The following is a 21,055-nucleotide window of genomic DNA, read 5'->3' on the forward strand; positions in this document are numbered from 1 at the left end:
ATTTATATTTACAACAGGTATTATCCCACCTCCTTAAGTAAAAATCTGAGAATTATCAAAACCTGTCAGACATGGAAAGTAGCGCCACCTGGCCAAGTTACAGCTCAGATCTGTGGAGAGGCAAGTCCATTTCAAGAGAGTTTTGAGCAATGAAAACAACAAATTTAATATTGCCAAATAGATCAATTTAATGCCATACTGCGGAACATCACAGGCAAGGCAATATCATCTCCATGGAGACAAGCAGATTCCCAATCCTCCAAGAGAACTGTTCCATAATGTACCTTTTATGTGTAGTGAATTTAACTTAGTAATGTTTACACAAGAGACATTTATGGATCAGAACATTTACTAGGAGGTAAATGTCATAAATTTGTTAGCCTAATTTGCCATTAGCAGTAGCACCATGTTCCTATGTCTCCTGATAGTAACCACTGGAGGAGCCTATGCCTGCACTGTGCTCGCCTCAGCGCACACCAGAGTGGGTAAAGTTGATGTGGTCCTTCATATGTCCAGGATTGGTCCATGGTAGAAAAAGTCCAAACGTCTCGATTTCTAAAACTTTGTCCAGACAAATCAATTTGAGCCTTTTTTCTACAACCAGAGTGGGCAGAGATCATAGACAGTATATAGGAATGGACATAGTTAACCCACTAGTTGCAGCGTTCCACATAGGAAGTGATCATGGATGCACTTCCGACTCCATCAACTCTGGGTACAATTAACTTAACATTAGAAAACTGGCCCCTCTCTCTGTAACTGCTGCTGTCAGGCTCTTTATTTTGGTCTTAAAATGTCCGTATTAACCTGCTCTACGTGATCTTGGGGTTTTTATTTCACTATTGTGTCCATAACTCAAGATATGAACATTAATAACAGACAAATCAGGTGCCTTCTCTCCCCAAAATATGGAACTTTGCTCCAAATTGGCCGGCATAACTGCTAGCCTCAACGTGCTGCATTTGACAAGCTGAACACTGTGGCTGATGTCACTCACTTAGTCCATTTCTTTACACAGTCTATGGTAAAGATACAAATCAATGCTCACATTACTATCAATCAGTACAAAGACCAGAACAATATGTACAGAGCTCATGTCTCACCACAATCTCAATTCTACTGTATTTCATAACATTAGAACCATGTTCACGCAGTCATTAGAGAAAATGGATGTCTGTTTGTACAAATCTAATAAAATGTAATGATATTGTGGTCACACTGGAGGATGGAGAATCTTAAATGCACACACAGGTTCTGATGTTTGTTCCAGTGGGCTGGGGCTGAACTCATGCACATAAGTTCCTCTGTACATTTCTGTAAAAATAGTTAACAGTAATATTTTTTTGCATGACCTCCCCCTGTAGGTGTAGTCTTGTAACTGCAGTTTGAATCAGACACATAGAGATGCATAAGATGTTTTGAGACCTTTTGCCACACCCCCTTTTTAGTTGTAATAGACGACACAGGCATAGAGTACACAGTACACATTCACATCTTTCTTACACATTCACATTTATAATTATACAGCTCCCTCTACTCTCCTCCTCTCCCCAGCTATAGTCTGTGGAGCACCCACATCCCTGCACCCTCACCCAGGCAAAAGAATGTCTCCTTTAGGTGCTGAGCGATGAAACACCCATCCATGCCATTTCAGCATCTGCACATTCCATACTTTGGCCGATCAATTTGTGCAACATTTGAATTCCAATCCATACCAAGCAGCACGTGAACCAGCCGCCCCGAGCTCTGTCACCTCTTCCTCCGCCTCTATGATGGATTACAGGGCTCCAAGGGTCCCGCAAAGGAGGAGGCGTCTGGGGAGTGGGAGGTCACTGACAACAGGGGTGATTGGGGAAAACCATAGTAAGGGTTGAACAATTTTGTGAAAATTCAGATGCATTTTTTTATTTTATTTTATTTTTTTTTATTTTAAGACGCTGTAGCTGATTTTATTAACCATCAAACATTAAAAATACAAAATTAGTTCATATTAAATGCTTTGCAGTGGTCCAAAGTTATTCCTCACTTACCTTATGCATTCTGAGCATCCTAATTATTCACAGAGTATTGGCAGTTAAGCTAACAATGAAAGGCATGCTAACGCGCATTTCCTGATTATCAGACAATGAAATGCAGACAGCACACAGCAGACTTATTTTGACCTGCTATACGATATATAGCTGTACTGGGGCCAGACACATTGCTCAAATATATGGGTCAAAATCACATACAGATTCTTTAATGTTCAGCTTTTACACAGAATAAGACCCCATGGAGACACAGGGAGGGCATCTGACACACAGGGACATTTGAGAACTTGTCTGTGGAGGTCTAAACTACAGAGTTAGCAGCTTTTAATCAGAATAAGTACATTTAGTACATGTTACATTTTGATAATCACTACCATTCCAATTTTGGATTTGATTGTTAATTCTCTTGCTCCATTAAGGAATGAGGACTTGACAAAGATCTGGTGGTGACAGGAGAGGGCAGGGGGCTAGCTAAGGGTCAGTGTGTCCAATTTTCTTGACATGGGGCTAACACATCCGCGAGCCACTAGTCTGTAGGGATTTAGCCTCTCCAATTAATATTATCATCGCTCACTTATGCTAATGCTCACGTGTCAACTAACATCTCTATACAGTCCATACTGAGCTCCTCTTCACTACCAGTGGAGAAAGAGCAACCTTCGATTTTGAAGAGATGGAGGTTTTTCAAACAAATATTGATATTACATTTACAAGAGCATTTGAGAAGACTGAAATATAAACTGCTAAACAAAAGGGAAAATGGAAACTGTCTACAAAATATACAAAATATTGCTGACATTTTGGTTTAGTAGTTAGTATAAAGTATGTTGTCAAAGATAAAACTAATAATAAGAAATTCTGCATAAAACACATTTCTGATAAATTATAAGATATGAATGTAATGTAACTATTTATTACTTGGAGGAAGTGTCTGGGGTAGGGGAAGTCTGGGAGTCCCTGTTAAGACTGCTGCCCCTGTGACCCAACCCTGGATAAGCAGAAGAAAATGGATGGATAATTCAAAAAGTATCAGAAATCCAAATAAATATTCAAAAATCTAAAAAATATATAAAATTTTCAGAGTGTTTGAGTGCATATAAAAGTGAAATCAAAGTTGAGGCCAGGCGTGTAAGTAGCCAGCCCACAGATTGTCTGCTCCTGACCATAATCCATAATCACCCTGAGGACAGCTTTCAATAATTCATAACATGAATGTGTGTGTGTGCATATGTGCGTGTGTGGGGGTGTGTATGTGTGTGTGTGCGTGTGTGTATATGCATTTATGTGTGGGCATGTGTGTGCGCATGTGTGTGTTTGTGGTGTATATGTGCATGTATAGTGTGTGTCCATGTATATGTGCATGTGTGCGTGTATACATGTGTGTGCATGTATATGTGTGCGTACATGTGTATATGCATGTGCGTCCTTGAATGTGTGTGTGTACGCACATGCGTGTATATATGCATGTGTGTGTGATGGGGAGGGGGTCTCTATGCTCCAAAGCCAATAGGCTAATGGCCGTTCAATCACAACACATCTGCCCATAACAGCAGCAACACAGGATCAATCCCACACTCACAAGCACTCAGTCCTCACAAGTCAATATGAACGAGTCCTCACAAGTCACATCACAAGTCACTATGAACGAGTCCTCACAAGTCACATCAAAGTCAATAGGAACGAGTCCTCACAAGTCAATATGAACAAGTTATGACCGAGTTATAAACGAGTTATGAACAATTCTTCACAAGTCACATCACAAGTCTATATGAAGGAGTTTTCACAAGTCAATATGATGATATTGACATTAATCGTTAATCCTTATGGATGAAGCCACCAATTATTTTTGAAAATGATAATTTTAAGTATTTTTGTTCTGGTTGTAAAATTTTCTTAGCCAACGTATTTTGGTAAAGTAAAAAAAAACAACAAAAAAAAAAATTTATATATCAAATACTTTCTAACTTGCCATGTAAACCAAGCAAAATCAAGCCTAGCTCTCATCTATTTGAAGTCACATTCTACACAAAAGTCAATGTCGGACTGAACAACCACAGACTGGCTGCTGACAGTGGTGCATTGTGGGAGTGGAAAGCCCATGCATTAACGTGTCACCCTGAAGAGCATGAAGAAAAGACCCAAATGCTCAGTACTCTGTCTTCAAACGCCCAGAGCTAATGACTGTGAGAAAGTCCTATGTTAGCAGCCCCATGTGACAGCTCACTTCTACTGACCATAGCACGAAATGCCTAGACCTACACCAAACACCAAGGCCAACACCAAATGCCTGGGATTCTATCTCCCAAACACCCGGCACTTTATCCCCTCAGAGCTAATGACTGTGAGAAAGTCCAATGTCAGCAGCCCCATATGACAGCTCACTTCTACTGAACACAGGACTAAATGCCCGGGATTCTGTCTCCCAAACGCCCGCCGCGTTATCTCCCCAGAGCTGTAATGACTATGAGAAAGTCCTAGGTCAGCAGCCCCATCTGACAGCTCACTTCTACTGACCAAAGGACAAAATGCCTGGACCTACACCAAATACCTTGTATTCTGTCTTCCAAACACCCAGCACTTTATCTCCCACTCCATTTTGGTCACCATCCCTCAACCAGGCCGCCACCTCCACATCTCCCCACTCAGCACTCCTCCACCCGAACACAGGTAAACCTATAGCTCTGTATGCCTGAAAGGTCACTGGGCCCCCCTCCCCCCATCCCATGAGGATAGAAAAGTGCCGTCTCAGGAAGCACCTCGAGAGCAGGAGATATGGAGGTCAAACTTGTAGAGATGATGCCAGCACAGTACAGTACGTGATTTATGGTACAGTGCAGTGCAGTGATGAGAACAATACTTTGAAAATGTATTTAGTTACAGAATACTGAATACCCAAATTAAAATGTATTTTGTATTTATTTCATTACATGGTCCAATCAGAGTACAGTATTCATAGTACCTTTACTAATACTTTTTTTTTGGTTGCATTTTGAAATAACTAAGCCAATGTGCATGGCATAAGGTAATATAAACTAAGCTAACAGACGGGAAAATGTGCAAAATATATAAAGGTTGTTGTTTCAATTACTATCATCATGCATATTGATGTTGGGTCCTTTGGCAAGGCAGTAAATCTACATTGTCTAAAAGTTGTCTATAGAGCACATGAATGAAGCCATGTCCTGTAGCTGTTCAGAGTCAAAAGCATGATAGCTGTGTCTCTTTAACTGTAGTGTCAGACCCTACATCTGTCCAGAGAGGAGCACGGTTACCTCTGCCATCAGACCCTGCTGCAGCTTTCCTCACACCAGTGGCGCTTATCACAGCAGGACAAACACAACCCTGCAGCTACCCAGAGAGGTGCATGTGGCTGTGTGCCTAAACCCTGCAGCTGTCCAGAGAGGTGTGTACGGCTGTGTATCTGTGTGCCTAAATCCTGGAGCTGTTCAAAGTCAAAAGCAAGGTGGTTGTGGCTGTGTACCTATAGTAGCAAACCCTGCAGCTGTCTAGGGAAGTGCTTGTGGCTGTCTCCTCTCAGTGTCCAGACCCTACAGCTGTCCAGAGAGGTAAGTGGCTGTACTCTTCTGCGCTAAGAAAATGCAGGTGTTTACCTCTGCACTCAGACCATACAGCTATTCAAAGTCTAAAGAGTGGCGTGTGTAGCTTTAACAACTGGGTTCTGTTCCTACTGTATTGTCTAAGAAATAACCATAGTCCAGTCGTCGAGGCCCGTGCCTTCGACCGCTTCCCAGTTCTCTTCGCACTCACCTTTCATGGATCCTCCCGCTGGAGACGTGTCTGGGGTGAGGGAAGTCTGGGAGTCCCTGCTTAGACTGCTGCCCCCGTGACCCGATTCCGGAGAAGCACATAAGAAGATGGATGGATAACGATAGTTACTATTGTTTAAAATAAGGCAGCGTGTGTGTGGCAATTTACCAGACCCTGCAGCTATTCAGAGAGGTGCATGAGGTTGTATACCTCTGCCATCAGACCCTGCAGCTGTTCAGAGTCTGGCCTGACAGATCCATTCAGTTCTCCTCATACTCACACTAATCACTCTGCCCACATCAGCAACATTTACCACAGCAGGACAAACACAACCATGCAGATGTCCATAGAGGCGCGTGAAGCTGTCTTCTCAGTGTCCAGACCATGTAGCTGTTCAGATCCGATCGGCTCTCTTCACACTTACACCTATTCTACCCACACCAGCGGCTCTTATCAGAGCAGGATAAACAGGACCTTGCAGCCGTTCGTTCAGATTACTGTTAAGATGGAGGTGAGTGGATTCTGCATGTGGACACAATGCTCTCTCTTGCAGTGTGAGAAGAAGAAGGTGAGGTCATGAAATAGTTCATAAACATTACCTTTAAGTATCAGTATGAGAATAAATAAATCAATAAAAGTTACAGTTTCCTGGACATAAACAATGCTATTTTATCCAAACAGAAGGTAGAATGAGCCCCTCTCTTAATTGGGTTGCCAGATCCCAAAACTAAAATCAGCTTCCTATAAAGCCAAATGGGCTCTTCGTGATATGACGTGTCCTCAGTATATGCATTTGAACCCAGTAGGAGTGAAACCAACAAAACCAAAACATGCATTTATATTTCAATTTCCCAAGAAGGGTTGCCAGTTCTTTTCACCACTTCACAGCATAACAAGCTGCAAACTACTCCACTTATTTGTCAAAACTCCATATTTTCCTGCTATTTTCCAAGGTCATATATATTCAGTATTGTTGCTTATTTCTTGCATATTACAGTGTTTCCTGATGTCCGTCTGTTGTCTCCCTTCTCTCTATAGGACTTGTGTACACTGCTTTGTGTCCTCAGGGCAGTGTGTAAAGGCATGGGCAGGTGTGTGTGATGAGTGCAGATGCTGTCCGGCTGTCTCTCTCCCTTTCTCTCCACTCGCACCTCCAAGACGCTAATTCCACACTAATTAGCTTGTTGTATCAGGACCAAATGCTAGCTAATGAGTCCCGTAATTAGCCAAGAGGGGAGCTAGATAATATCAGAGGAGGTTTTGAGAAAGTTAGCTTGTTCAGAGAGGGATTTAGAACAGAAGGTACGCTTTTGTCTCAGTCGATTTGTATGTTTAAAGAAGATTTACTGTGCTTGTGTCTGTTATATATTATGTTATAATTTGCATATTTTAAATAACAAACAAGTCTGCTGACTTCTGCATTAGATAACTGCAGTTCCAATTGGAGCTGATGTTGCCGCTAACATCACCACAACAAAGCGCCACATGCTGTCGGCGCCTCATATGGGTAGCTGCACATCACACTAGTGAGTAATGGATTTTTTTTTTTCATTTGTACCAAAATGACTACGCGGGTGTTGAGCGGCAATTTGGCCTCTCGAAAATAAGAGATTAGAGATTACTCAAACATGAATCACTCCAAATTCAACTTCGGGTGAGTAAATGGTGTCAAAGGTTAAGGCAAAGTATTAACATCTCCAAGAAGCCAAGTAGATGGTGAACTCTTCCCAGAAAAGTTACGCAATGGACTTTTAAGTTATCACTGGACAATTTGACTCAAGTTTTCCATGTCCCACTCTCTACAAAATGAACTTTGGCTTGACATTTTGAGATATTTATGAATTTCCAAGTGGCTTAACTCACTCCAGGCTCCTTCCAGCCGAAACTAGCCTTTTGTTTCATGTCTCCTCCATCCCCAGAGGACCTCCCTCTCTCCCCCCTCATCCCTCCATACAAGACACTCTCGGCTCAAATCTATGTCAGTGGGCTGTGGTTACATTCTCCACTTGATTAAAAGTACCACCCCTCCCCTCCTCTTCCTCCTCCTCTTCCTCCTCCTCTTCTTCTGTCTCTTGCACCAGCCTTCCACCTGCAAAACATGTAGCTAATTAAGACTTTTCCCCTCTCTCTCTGTGTGGATACGCTAGCCCAAAGGGGCGCCTTGTCACACTTACATATACACGCCGATCAGCGGAGCTAGCAATTTAGCCTGTGCACGCCGTGGCTGCAGCTAGCACTTCTGTCACAATCCTTCAGCATGATTTATGGGGCTGCTCATTGACCTAGTTTATTGGGGAAAGAAGGGAGAAGAAAAGGGGGCATATCTTCTCTCTCCCTCCCTCTTTCTCTCTGTCATCTATTCTTCCTTTCTCTTCCCTCTCACCATATCTCTACTTCTCCCATACCTTTCTCCCCTCCTCTCTCCCACCCTTCCTCCTTCCCTCCCTCAGACTCTCACTCCCTTTCTCTCCTCTCTCTCTTGCATGCCGCCCACTCGTAAACAAATCCAAATGGAATGCTTGGACATGGGTTTAAGGTTAAAGAGTTTTTTTCTAGTGTGATTAGCCCGGATTTGCGCCTGATATCGAGGGATGCGAGGGGCTGATAAAGCTAATCGGAGCAGAAAGGCCAGGCGCTGGGATTTGAACCAGCAACCCCTCCCCCTCCGCCCCCTGTACCCAAGGGACCAGGGCCAAAACTGCAAGGTGTGCACTACACGGACTACATGAAGCTAGGGTTAAATATACTGAGACAGATCGATGTGGACCAATGAAGAATGGCTATAAATATCTTTTTCAGAGTGAGTTTGAAAAGACCCTTATTTTTATTTTTTTAAGAATTAAAAAGTGGTGATGGATGTTCTATTGTGAAACAGAAATTTGAACAGAATTCACTGTCACGATCATTTTGAATCGTGACTGTGGTGTGCTCCATATATATATATATATATATATATATATATATATATATATATATATATATATATATATATATATATATATATATATATATATATATATATATATATATATATATATATATATATATATATATATATATATATATATATATATATATATATATATGGAGCATATATATAATTTGATTTTACTGGAAAGCACTTTGGTCACCTTGTGTGTTGTAAAGCGCTCTATAAATAAATGTTGATTGATTGATTGATATATCATCAGGTTTGTAAAGTTGTAGTGTACAGTTTTGCATTATGTTTTTGTATATTTATGGAGAATTGTTGTCGCATGGGTAACGTAGACTTGCGGGGGGAGCATTGCACAGAATCTTACAGCTAACTTTAAGGAGGGATGGAATAGAGCTTGGGAGAGATCCCGAGATTACTCAAACATGCATGGATGACATCTAAAATCGCTTCTGGCAAGTTTTTGAAGAGGGTTGAAGAGGGAACAACATTAGAAAGCTCCAAAAAGCTCCTTAAAAATAATAATACCCCTTCTTTTAGTAAATCAGGCTGAGAATTAGATACCAACAAATCCTTCAAAATCTCATTAAAATGCCCCATATGGATCTATGAGTGCCAGTGGAAGACATAAACCTCTTGTACAGATTGTTGGTCCAGGTGAAAGCTTATATGTTCAGAGATGAAACTGATCAAAAAATTAAAAATAGAACAGTTTGCCTGTAATGTCTCACCCTAATTACACCTCTGTCTACCAATTAGTAAGCAGCCCCCTCCCTCTAGAAGAACCCACAGTTAAGCCGAGGGCACTTTGGCACAGCCTGGCTCCGATCCCTCACAGACAGACCACTCGATATCCTTTAGACTAGCCCTCATTAAACTTTCAGCACCTCTTAAATACATGAATACCACATCACCTGCACCTACCCAGAGCTGTGCATGGCTCCACAAAGGCACTCAGCTGTCAATAATCACACCATGCACTTTTAATGGGATACCATACAGTGGGAGCAGAATGGGAGTAACCTCAGAAGTAAGGTTGTAAACAGAAAAAAATAGGGTTGTGAACAGAAACAAACCTTTCTTGCATAACTTCAGAATGATCTTGAGCTGTATCAGAACAAGTATAAGACTACATAGACTAGTATACGCACGTGGACCAACATGGAACCTACCCGGACCACTGAGGGATTATACAGACATTAGGCCACATGGGAATATAAAAGAAAGCACTACCCATTGAATGTGGAAAATCACATTCTATTGTCTTAATTGTCATCTCGGTATTGCAATCAGTATCAAGTCTATTCCTTAGTGCCAAAAACGAGTTTGTTATTTTGGCATCCTGACAATACTAGTCAGAAGTTTAATTTGAAGTTTAATTTGTATTCGGTCTGAATTTTGGTGATATTTTGTGAAGGTTGGTTCCAGGATCTGCTCCATTGGTTCTGGCTGGGCTCAAACATTGATGTAATAAGAGAGCTGAGTGATAAGACAAATAAATATCAAGATCAAGATTTGTATTTATTTATTTATTTTTTCATTTTGATCAATCACATTTTATTTCAGTATATTTTTTTTTATTCACCGGAAATAAGAAAAAAAAATTGTCTGCTCCAAACCACACACATGTACTGAGACTGAGTATAGACCTCTGCATTACTATATTTATCAAACAATATTTACTATGTTTAAGAAAATACATGCTGTTTTCAGTCTCTGCTGCAGTATTGTTTATCGGCAGTGGCACTTGAAGTATTAATATCGCTAACAGAACTGATAAAAACTGAATCCATGAATCTCAAATGCTAATTAATAACTGAAATAAAAACTGAAAGCATAAATGAGTAAATACCAACCAAATGCATATTCTACTTTCAGATTCCAACACATCTCACTTGTATTTTCAATTATTTTACTAAAGCAAGGCATTCTGGGAAATATAGTGCATCCTAGCATCCCAAACTGTACACCACTATTGCTATTAAACTTGCACCTCCGAAAATCCACACTTATAACACAATACTTACCGGTAGATTTGACTATATTGGCTGTTCCTCATAACCTTTGACTCTGCCCCCTAAGCCCCCTAACTAGCACCCTTAGGAGCAGGCGCCTTATAAGGAGAGAAAGTCTTTAAGGCAAATAACCCGAAAGGCCGAGCAAAAATATATTAATGCTGCGACTGCATTAATATTTCATACCTCTTCATTTTAACTGGAGCAGAGCACTTCCACCAATCGATAGATCAACCTGCTGTCACCCGGTTAGCACCTGAGGGAAAGGGGTGGAGGGGAAGGGGCACCCATGGGACCCCCTCTGGGCTGGATCAGAGGAACGCAGCACCCCCCACCCTCCCCTCAGCACCGGGGGTCTCTGAGGATTCAAGCTACAGCCTAGAGCCAGGCATAGACCACCTGTAATGAACACACCACTAAACACACATAGAGACTAAGCTAACAAGCAAACATAAGGCTATGCTGATGAGAGCTCACGTCTGACTGGACACAAGAGGATGGGAGACCAGGAAATAGTCTGTTGTTGTTTATAGATAATTGAGTATTTTAACTCACTATGGCATTGGAAAAACAAAAAGGTGCCTTGGTAATGGTAATCTTGATGTATTTGTTTATTTATTTGTTTGTTTATTTGTAAATCAAATAAATAAATAAATGATGTTGATGAAGAATGCTAATATGTGCATTTGCATCATTTTTAATTGTAGCATTAAAAACCTAGAACAAGCAGACAAAAGTATGTGCTTGAACACTTGACCAAACACACGAATCTGGACTAAACCCAGAACTAAGCCTGGACTAGACCAGGACTAAACCAGAGAACCAGAAAGAAGCAAAAGCAAGTCCACACCAGGACTAAACTGGGCTCAAACCAAGACTAAACCAAGCCTGAATGCATGTGTACAGTGCATTTACAAATATTTAATGTAGTAATTATACATATAGTACTTTGTATGGTGGTAGTATTTTGAGAAATAAAAGATTTTAATATTTCAAAAAGTATATGTCTCAATGATGACTCCTAATCTTAAAAAAACAGAATTCCACATAGCATATTTGGGAATGAATGCACCACTTAATCAACTTCAAAGACTCTAAAAACCATGACAACAGCTCAACTTTCAACATGCTATTGCTCTTACACCACATTCTCTTCATATCAAAGCACATGACCAAACAAATGCCCCTCCCCTTGCCCCTCCAACTCTGAGACACCTGTTCTCCGTGTGTCTTTTTTTTCCAATGGGACTCTCTATGGGCAGTTTGGAGTGTGGTGGAGCGCAGCATCATGGGAAATGCAGTCTCTTCAAAGGTAATGTAATGCCGCTGTGAGGGCCTGCTGTCTCACATGTCCATGCAGCGGGGCTTTGATCTGTGCCTGTCGCTCCCCCCTTCACCTCACAGAACCCCCAGCTGCTCCATGCACTATTCATGTGTTCTAAGGCTGCTCCCATCACGGGTTTGGGTCCTAGATGGATGTGATAGAGGTATTTGAATACCAGGGGGTACTGTGGCTTTTAGCTCCAATTCACTCTAGGCAATTAGACATTATGTTTAGGCAGAAAATAAGAAATACCTTAAAGAGGGGGTATTCTGCAAAATCGACTTTTTGGATCTTTCTAACATGTTATAACGTTGTTCCCTGTTCAAAAACATGTCCATTTTACATGGCATCCACACATGTCTGAGTAATTTAGGGATTTTTCCAGGGCCCTATTCAAACCCTCCTTACGATACACTGTAAGATTCTGTCCAGTGCACCGCCCACAAGATTACATCAGCCATACTCCCAAACTGTGCACAACAACTTCACACTTCTTAATAGTTTCGTTAGTAGATTGCACGCTGATTGTGTTGTGATCGTGCTCTGAAGTGGGAGTGACTTAGAGCACAGAGTAATATGTTAATATATAGTTTTGGGTCGAATTTCGCATTTTCAACAAAATAAAAGGAAACATGGTGATCTAAATATGCTATGTGTTAGCAGATCATACCCCCAAAAGTAATGTCCCCACGTGGACAAAATTGTTGGTACCCTTCGGTTAATGAAATAAAAATGCACAGTGGTCACAGAAATCACTTGAATCTAACAAAAGTAATAATAAATACAAATTCTATGAAATGTATCCAATGAAAGTCAGACATTGCTTTTCAACCAGCTTCAACTGAATTACTTACAAAGATAAACTCATGAAACAGGCCTGGACAAAAATGATGGTACCCCTAGAAAAGATTGAAAATAATGTGACCAAAGGGACATGTTAATCCAAGGTGTGTCCACCAATTAGCATCACAGGTGTCTACAATCTTGTAATCAGTCAGTGGGCCTATATATAGGGCTACAGGTCATCACTGTGCTGTTTGGTGACATGGTGTGTATCAGACTCAACATGGACCAGAGGAAGCAAAAGAAAGAGTTGTCTCAGGAGATTAGAAAGAAAATTATAGACATGCATGATAAAGGTAAAGGCTATAAGAACATCTCCAAGCAACTTGATGTTCCTGTGACCACAGTTGCATATATAATTCAGAAATGAAGATGAAGATTCATGAGACTGTGGCCAACTTCCCTGTACTTGGCTGCAGGAGGAAAATTAATGACAAATCACCTTAAAAGGACCCAACCCCTGCTACTCCTTGCTGCTGAATTTCAGACTGAACCGCATGCCACTTGTGACTTGTGATACTGTGAACTTTAAGCCTTGTAAAATATTTTGAGACTGTGTAGTTTTGATCTTTTGTGTTTTGCCTTTAACCAGTTTTGAACTCGCTGAGCCTTCTTTCGTTAATTTTTTGTTTGCTGTGTTCTAAATTCTAAGTTTATGGTTATTATGAGAGCTGCTTATTATTTACTTATTACATCCAGGGTCGTGTTTTTTTTTTTTTTTTTCCTTTCTACCATAGGAATGGTTTGTAACAAGTTTATTTTAGTTTCATTTTCTTTCCTGGTTGGACATGAACAGCAGACATATGTAGAGGCAATTCCATAACTGTTACCTAGCAACCATAATGTAATCAAGGGCCAAAACTTGACTAAATTGTACAATAGTTATGATTAGACTAATAAATTACAACATCTTTATTTAGTTAAATGAAGGTTTAAAGCGTTACAAAAATGTATTTTCATTTTGGGTTTTTCTGTGATGATGACAGAGGCTGAGGGATTCTGTTTTTACCACTCACAAATACTTCCTGTATTTCTGTATGTTTTTTTCCACAAACTGCCACTTAACTGATGTTAAACTATAATAAATATTTAGCAAAGGTACTATCCACCAAACCACGTCTTACCGAGAAAACCACCAAAACCATGTTGCATGCACTTGAAAGTTCTCCAAACCCGAAGGTCTAACAGAATAGCCATGCCACACTCACATGCTACTTCCAGAGACGCGTTCCGGCTGACCGCCTCTCCCAGGTAGTTCCGGGCCACGCACACGTACAAGCCCTCATCCGGCTTGCTGCGGCGCCCATGCACGATCCTGAGGAAGAAGAGGGACCCCCCCTGGAGCAGCATGCGGTGGGAGCGCTGGTCGTCCTTGTCCGTCTCCACACGCTCGCCATCCTTGTACCACTCCACAGTAGGGGTGGGGCGACCCTCGGCCTTACAGTTGAGGGTGGCTGGCTCGCCCTTGGACACGATCAGGTCCGACGGGTGCTCCATGATCCGAGGTGGGAAGTCTTCCTGACGCATCCGGGATCCTGCAGGAGAGAAGGAGTTAGTCCTTCTGGTCTGGATTTTTTTTTTTTTTTTGTATTTATATGTAAAACAATCAGAATGATAACAATGATGAAAACTGAGACAGAAAACTGTTCTGCCTGTAAGCCTATGCAGGAATGGCCAGCTGTTCCCATGGTGACACAATGCACACATTAGCAATAACAAAGACCACATTTTCATTTTTCTATTCTATGGCTTTAAATATCTGCCAATCCTCGATGTCAATGATACCGGAGCAGAGACTGAACACAGCATTTATTTACTTTAAACTAAAATAAAATAAGACAAAACTGATCCAGATGTGTTATGTAAGTGTTATTTATCCTTCAAGTAAACACAAAACAACTTTGAATAGCCTAAATAAAAGTTCCAACATCCTGAGACTTTCTGGGGCAACTATGACCAGTAAATAATCGTGTTACATCAGTGGATATGTGCAACAAGAATATCGACTGAACCAATAATTGGAAGCCGATGTCCGATACAGCAAATCTTTCTCAGCATCACTACTGATATCTGATACCAGCATCAGATAGGTGCATCCCTAATCTCAACATCTCAAGTTTGACAAAAGTCTTCAATCAAAGCATATAGTTCTAATGGGCAGGTATGATACTGAAGCCCTGGCTAGGCAATGCCTTCTTAGAGTATATTTGGACAGGACTATTACTCTCAGGTGAAAAACAGGCCACATCGCCATATAGCTTGGTTACCTCTGAGTACAGACTTAGTGACTCACAAACTCATCAGTGGTTCTCCATTTAAACAGATTCAGAGCAGCACTTGGATCCAGGCTAATGTCCTGGCCTCACTCAAACCAGGGCAGACTCACTCTCAGAGATCATCTGCTTGGACACTGAATGATGCATTTTAAAATTAAAATATCCATAATCACCTGCAACAACGTGAGTTATTTGAAATGAGAGAAGGGACAAGAAATGATTTCCACCAGACGAGAAGATCAGGGCCATGAGAAGTTCTTTTATTTATTTATTTATTTTTTTTTTTTCTGGAATTGGATTAAAAAAAAATACCACTGTTTTTGGGTCAACATCTGCAGCTTCTCAGCATTCTTTTAATTTCTGTGACTTGTAAAAAGCAATGAGACAGGGAACAGGACAAGCCCCAGTCTGTGAGCTGTCCCTGTCCCGTACAGTAGGAGAGGAGGAAGAGGAGGAGAGGAGGAGGATAGGAGGAGGAGGAGAGGAGGAGGAGGACAGCAGCAGATCACTAATCAATGAGCAGGAAATGGAGAGAATGAGCCTAAATGAGCAGAAGAGGACAGACTGTCTGTGCTGTCAATAAGCCTGTGCCTCTGTCTCCAGGGTCCACCACACACTGAGGTTTATGTGGACTTTAAACATTCAACAACAGTGTAGCTTCCATATTCTTCTTATTTGTGTTAAACTATTTTTACGAATATTAAAACAAACTTTTTACCAATTGAAACATTGTCTTAATGGTGCTGTAGCCAGTCGGATTTTAAAGGGCTCATATTGTGCTATTCTCTGATCTACGTTCTAATGTTTACGTTGCCTCATCACAAACATACCTGGAGTTGTGTTTTGTTTCTATCACACATATTTAACACATAAACCCTGCATATTTAGGCTAAGTTCTTCTCTCAAACTGAAAACACTCTGTTCCACCTTATAATGTCATGTGGTAATACAGGAAGTGCTCCACTGTTGTTTTTAAACTCCATACACCTTTGCTAAAATCATTTGGATAATTTCAGTCTTGGAATTGCCTATCTCTTCCTAACAAAAAGTAAAAGCTGCTAACACACTGAAAACAACCACGTAATGCTACCACAAGGTGGGACAGAGCATTTGGAGCTTTGAAGATGTAGACATACTAATAAACCAGGATTACTCAAACATGCATGAATGAAGCAAAACAAAACTCCAGGTATGTTTTTGAGGAGGTAACAGCATTGTAACATGACTCAAAACTAAGTCAGTTTTATGTAATATAGGATCTTTAATTGTCTAAAAACATGAAAAAAGAACTAGCTCATTGTAAACTGTTGACAGCTGTCTCATATTCCAAATATCCAAATAATTTCAGAGGCCAGAATGGAGTTTTGTCATTGTAATGCTATGTTATGGTAGCTATGCTAGCAATTTATTTATTATTTTTGTTTATTTGTTTTGGGTTTTTTTTTTATAGATTTTTCACTATCATGTTAAGGTTGGGGTTAGGAATAGGCTTATAGAAACAGGCATTTAGGGCTGTGGAAGAGGTATGCTAACTAGGTCTGGGCAGCACTGTATTGAGGAAAGAAACAAAAACACAAACCACCATGCTAATTGCACACGGTTCTTCTAAAAAACACACAGAGGTCTCCCTTTGATCCTAAGAGCTGCTTTTATTTTATACTCTCTCTCTCTCTCTCTCTCTCTCTCTCCCCTCTCCCCCTCTCTCTCTCTCTCTCTCTCTCTCTCTCTCTCTCTCTCTCTCTCTCTCTCTCTCTCTATATATATATATATATATATATATATATATACACCAAAAAAAGAAGATCACACACACATATTCCATCTTTAGCTTTGATTACAGCTTGCATTCACTGTGGCATTGTTTCAATAAACTTCTTCAATATCACAAGATTTATTTCCATCCATTGTTGCATACATTTTTCTCCAAGATCTTGCATTGATGATGGTACAGTCTGACCACTGCACAAAGCCTTCTCCAGCATATCCCAAAGATTCTCAATGGGGTTAAGGTCTGGACTTTGTGGTGGCCAAGCCATGTGTGAAAATGATGTCTCATGCTTCCTGAACCACTCTTTCACAATTTGAGCTTGATTTATTTGCTTAGTTAAATCCAGGTGGCGACTTTTTTTGTATATGTGTGTGTACTGGGGCAAGACAAATGTTTACATGAAAAAATCTGGCACGTTCTCTTTAATATGAAAAGATTTTATTAACTACTGGTCTGTTACTTTACAATGAGGTATTTACTATAACCTTAGATCACCATTAGATTACCTTTTTATTGTTTTGAAAAAGCTTTATTCACCCAAAACAACATTTTAACATGTTTTATAAGTTTGACTTTCATTCTTGATCCTCTGAGTCTCCTCTTTGTTTGCTCTCCACATCAAGTCACTCCCCCTTCAGAGCACTATCACAACACAATCAACAGGTTTGTCAAGTTGCTATGTACAGTTTTGTGTCATGTTTTTGTATATTTATGGAGAATTGTCGTGTGGAAGCATGGGTGACATAGGCTTGTGGGTGGAGCATTGGACAGAATTTTACTGTTAACCTAGGGCCCGTGAGAGATTAAATTACTCAAAACATGCATGCATGACATCTAAAACCTCTTCTGGCATATTTTTGATGAGGGAACAACATTACAACATGGGAGGAAGTTCCAAAAAGTCCATTTTACATGATACCTCCTCTTTAATATCTCCTGCGTGGATCCATACACATAAATGCTGAGTCTGTGATTGTCTGATGCCTCCTTCAAACCTTATTACATCTTAAAGTCAATAAAATAAACATGGGTTGCAGCATTTAATCACAATTTAAGTGTGTTCTGAAGCGCCATCTGCCGCACTCCAACCTGTAGCAGGGTCTTGTGGGTAATTGGACCCCGGGGTGTTGCCGTGCAGACAGAAGCCATGCGCACCAGTGATATATGTGCTGTAGACAAGTGAAGCTGTGGAGGAGGGCAAGGCATGAGAGGAGATCAGGCAGGGCAAGTGTGACTACCCCCTGGTGCTGTGAAACTTCAGTTTATGCTAACGCGGCTCTGGGATATTTACGACAGTGCTAAATCTGAAGTGTCCCCACTGCTGCTGGTGCTACACAAAGTCACATTTGAAGAAGTGACTAGAACAGTGAATACAATCTTTCACTCAGTGACTTTTTTGTCAGTTGATATTTCTGAAAATAAAGGCAACACCAACACTGTGTGCTTATTTATTTATTTATTTATTTATTTATTTGAAGGACAGTGTGCAGATACATTAAAAAAGATGGCTGCACCAGATTTAGCAAAATGCTCATTTCCATCTTGTAGTGCTTAGTTCTGAATACATTTTCAGATAATGTTTTAGCTTTCTAAAGTTGTTCATAAATATAATATTATAATCAATATGATTTTTTTAGGCCGACATTAATTTCTGTTACAGGACTACAGATAAAAACAGCCCACCTGCCTGACACTGGCCTGATTCTGCTCTGATTCTGGCATATTTACATTAATCTGCCCTGTCCCTGAAATACATAAATAAATGAATGAGTGTATTTAACTTTGATGTTGCACCAATAGGGATAACATTTAGAAACTGCAATTTATTAAATGGGGGTATTACACAATCTATTTTTGGAGTTTTCTACCTGGTAATAAAATTGTTACCTCATCAAAAACCTGCCTGAAGAAGTTTTAGATGTCATCCATGTTTGAATAACAGGCCCGGGGAGGGCACTGGAGTTTCAAAGGGTGCATATATAATATGGATCCAAGTGTCATTATTAGGGATGGGACGATATTAAATTTTAGACTCACAATTATCGTGGCCAAAATAATCGCGATTAACGATATTATCGCGATAATTATTAACCTGTTAATGTTCTGACGGCCCGGGCCTACTTCACAACTTTACAGCAATGTACATACACTTCTGCGTCACCCACACAAACAATCTACACATCAAATGAAAGCTGTGGCGCTCGTCTTTCTGGATATGCAAACCATTTTCACCTGCAGAGGTGCTGACAGGAAAGACGTTTTTACAGAAAAGTCACAAAGTGTGAATCTGGACTTCACTTACCATTGAGCACTCTAGTTCTGTCAAACGTCAACATATTCACACACAGTTGGCCTCATTTGTTCCGTAAAGGTCCAGAGAATATAATCCAGTCAAGAAATTATGTCCACAAAATAAGATCCTCCATGTCCAATCTGCTGCAGGAAAGTACTCCAAATATGAAATCTGCTCCGTCACTTCTTTGTATTTCTTTTGTTGATTTCAGGCATAATAAACTTCTGACAGCGCCAACTTTCTTCCTCAGTGCTAAACACACACGTTAGCTTGTGATTGACACCAGTGTTGGCCAATAAGGTGGGGGTTGTGGGTTACTGAGCCCGCAGACAGCGAATCAGTGCTACAGATGACTGAAAGTTTACGCCCACTCTTCCCCTTGTAGAATCAACCAATTACATCACACACTTTTAGTGACGTTTTCCCCTTACAGCCAATGAGCAGCGGGACAGGATTATTTTTTTTTTTTTTTTTTTTTTTTATTAAGAGTAAAGATATACAATATTTGTGGCATAACAGAACAGTTCCACAATTAAAAGTCAGAACAGACAGATTATAAAAAACGAAGTACAGGACATAAAAAAAGATAAATAAATAAAAAAATAAATAAATAATAATAAAATACATATAAATGAACAGGAAAAAAAAAAAAAAAAAAAATTATATATATTATGTATACTAGGGGTTATCTATGAGATTTAGATCATCTACTACACTTTTAAGTTTTACAGCATCTTTCTTTTCCATAAAACTTACAGATGAAAAGAAGAGACAAAGTTCTTTATGGAAAGGGAGGAAGGATGGAGTGGTTTTTAAAAACCTACACTTGTGGATAAAGAATTTACCCATAATAAAGATTACATTTAAAATCATTTCACATTTTTTGTCGTGCATAAGAATACCAAAGATAATGTCCTTGCTGGTAAAGTCTTTCAAATTTGGAATCCTGGGGAAGAGCCAGTAGTGAATATCGTCCCAAAAGGCTTTAGAAAACATACATTCAAAAAATAAGTGTTCTGTCGATTCAATATTGACATCACAGAAAGAACAACAATTGTCATCCATCCCAAAACGCCGTCTGAGCAGTTCTTTAGACGGGTATGTGCCTGAAAGACTTTTAAAATGGACTTCCTTAGCTTTAGGGGGAATGGGAAGTTTCAAATAGATTGTACGAATTTTCTTCTTTTCCTGAGATGAAAACAATAGTGAGATAGAATTTGGATTTGAAATATAAGAATAAATAGCATCATTAAAGAATTGTCTAATTTTACAATTTGGAAGTTTGAGAGTTGAGATATTGAAGCCATTTATCATAAGTTTAGGAAGAGTGGGATATCTACAGTTAGGATTATGAAACAGGAAGGAGACTGTGTTCAAAATATTCTGAGGGATGGCCTTAGTGATTTTAATAAATTCTTTCTTTTCTGTTTGTATGTCATATTTTCTTGAGAATTCATCAAATGACAGAAGATTACCATTGTCATTCAATAAATGCATCAGGGACCAAATACCCTTTTCAAACCACTTTTGTACAAAAAGGGATTTGTTTCTAATGGTAATGAATTGGCAGTTCCACAGGGGCGTGTTATGTGGACTATAGTTGTGCTTATATATTAATCTCCAATATAAAAGGACTTGTTGATGAAAGGAGGACAGCTGAATGGGTAGTTTTTTAACATTGTAGTTACATCTGAGAAGAAATTGTAAGCCTCCTAAGTTTGAAAATATTTTAACAGGAATAATAAACCATAAACTATTTTGATTTTTAAAAAAGGATCTAAGCCAATTTGTTTTCAAAGTGCC

At 39.9% G+C, this 21,055-nt stretch overlaps 1 protein-coding gene across 1 annotated transcript in view; it reads right to left on the bottom strand.

The window, feature by feature from the left end:
• Positions 1-21,055, bottom strand: part of robo2 (roundabout, axon guidance receptor, homolog 2 (Drosophila)) — a 368,275-nt gene that overhangs the window by 285,861 nt on the left and 61,359 nt on the right. Inside the window, exon 2 of the mRNA XM_055226050.1 lies at positions 14,124-14,450. Coding sequence (XP_055082025.1) covers positions 14,124-14,450 — 327 coding nt within the window. The remainder of the gene's footprint in view (positions 1-14,123; positions 14,451-21,055) is intronic.

The sequence above is a fragment of the Periophthalmus magnuspinnatus genome, chromosome 13 (assembly GCF_009829125.3).
Source record: "Periophthalmus magnuspinnatus isolate fPerMag1 chromosome 13, fPerMag1.2.pri, whole genome shotgun sequence".
NCBI classification, from domain to species: Eukaryota; Metazoa; Chordata; class Actinopteri; order Gobiiformes; family Gobiidae; genus Periophthalmus; species Periophthalmus magnuspinnatus.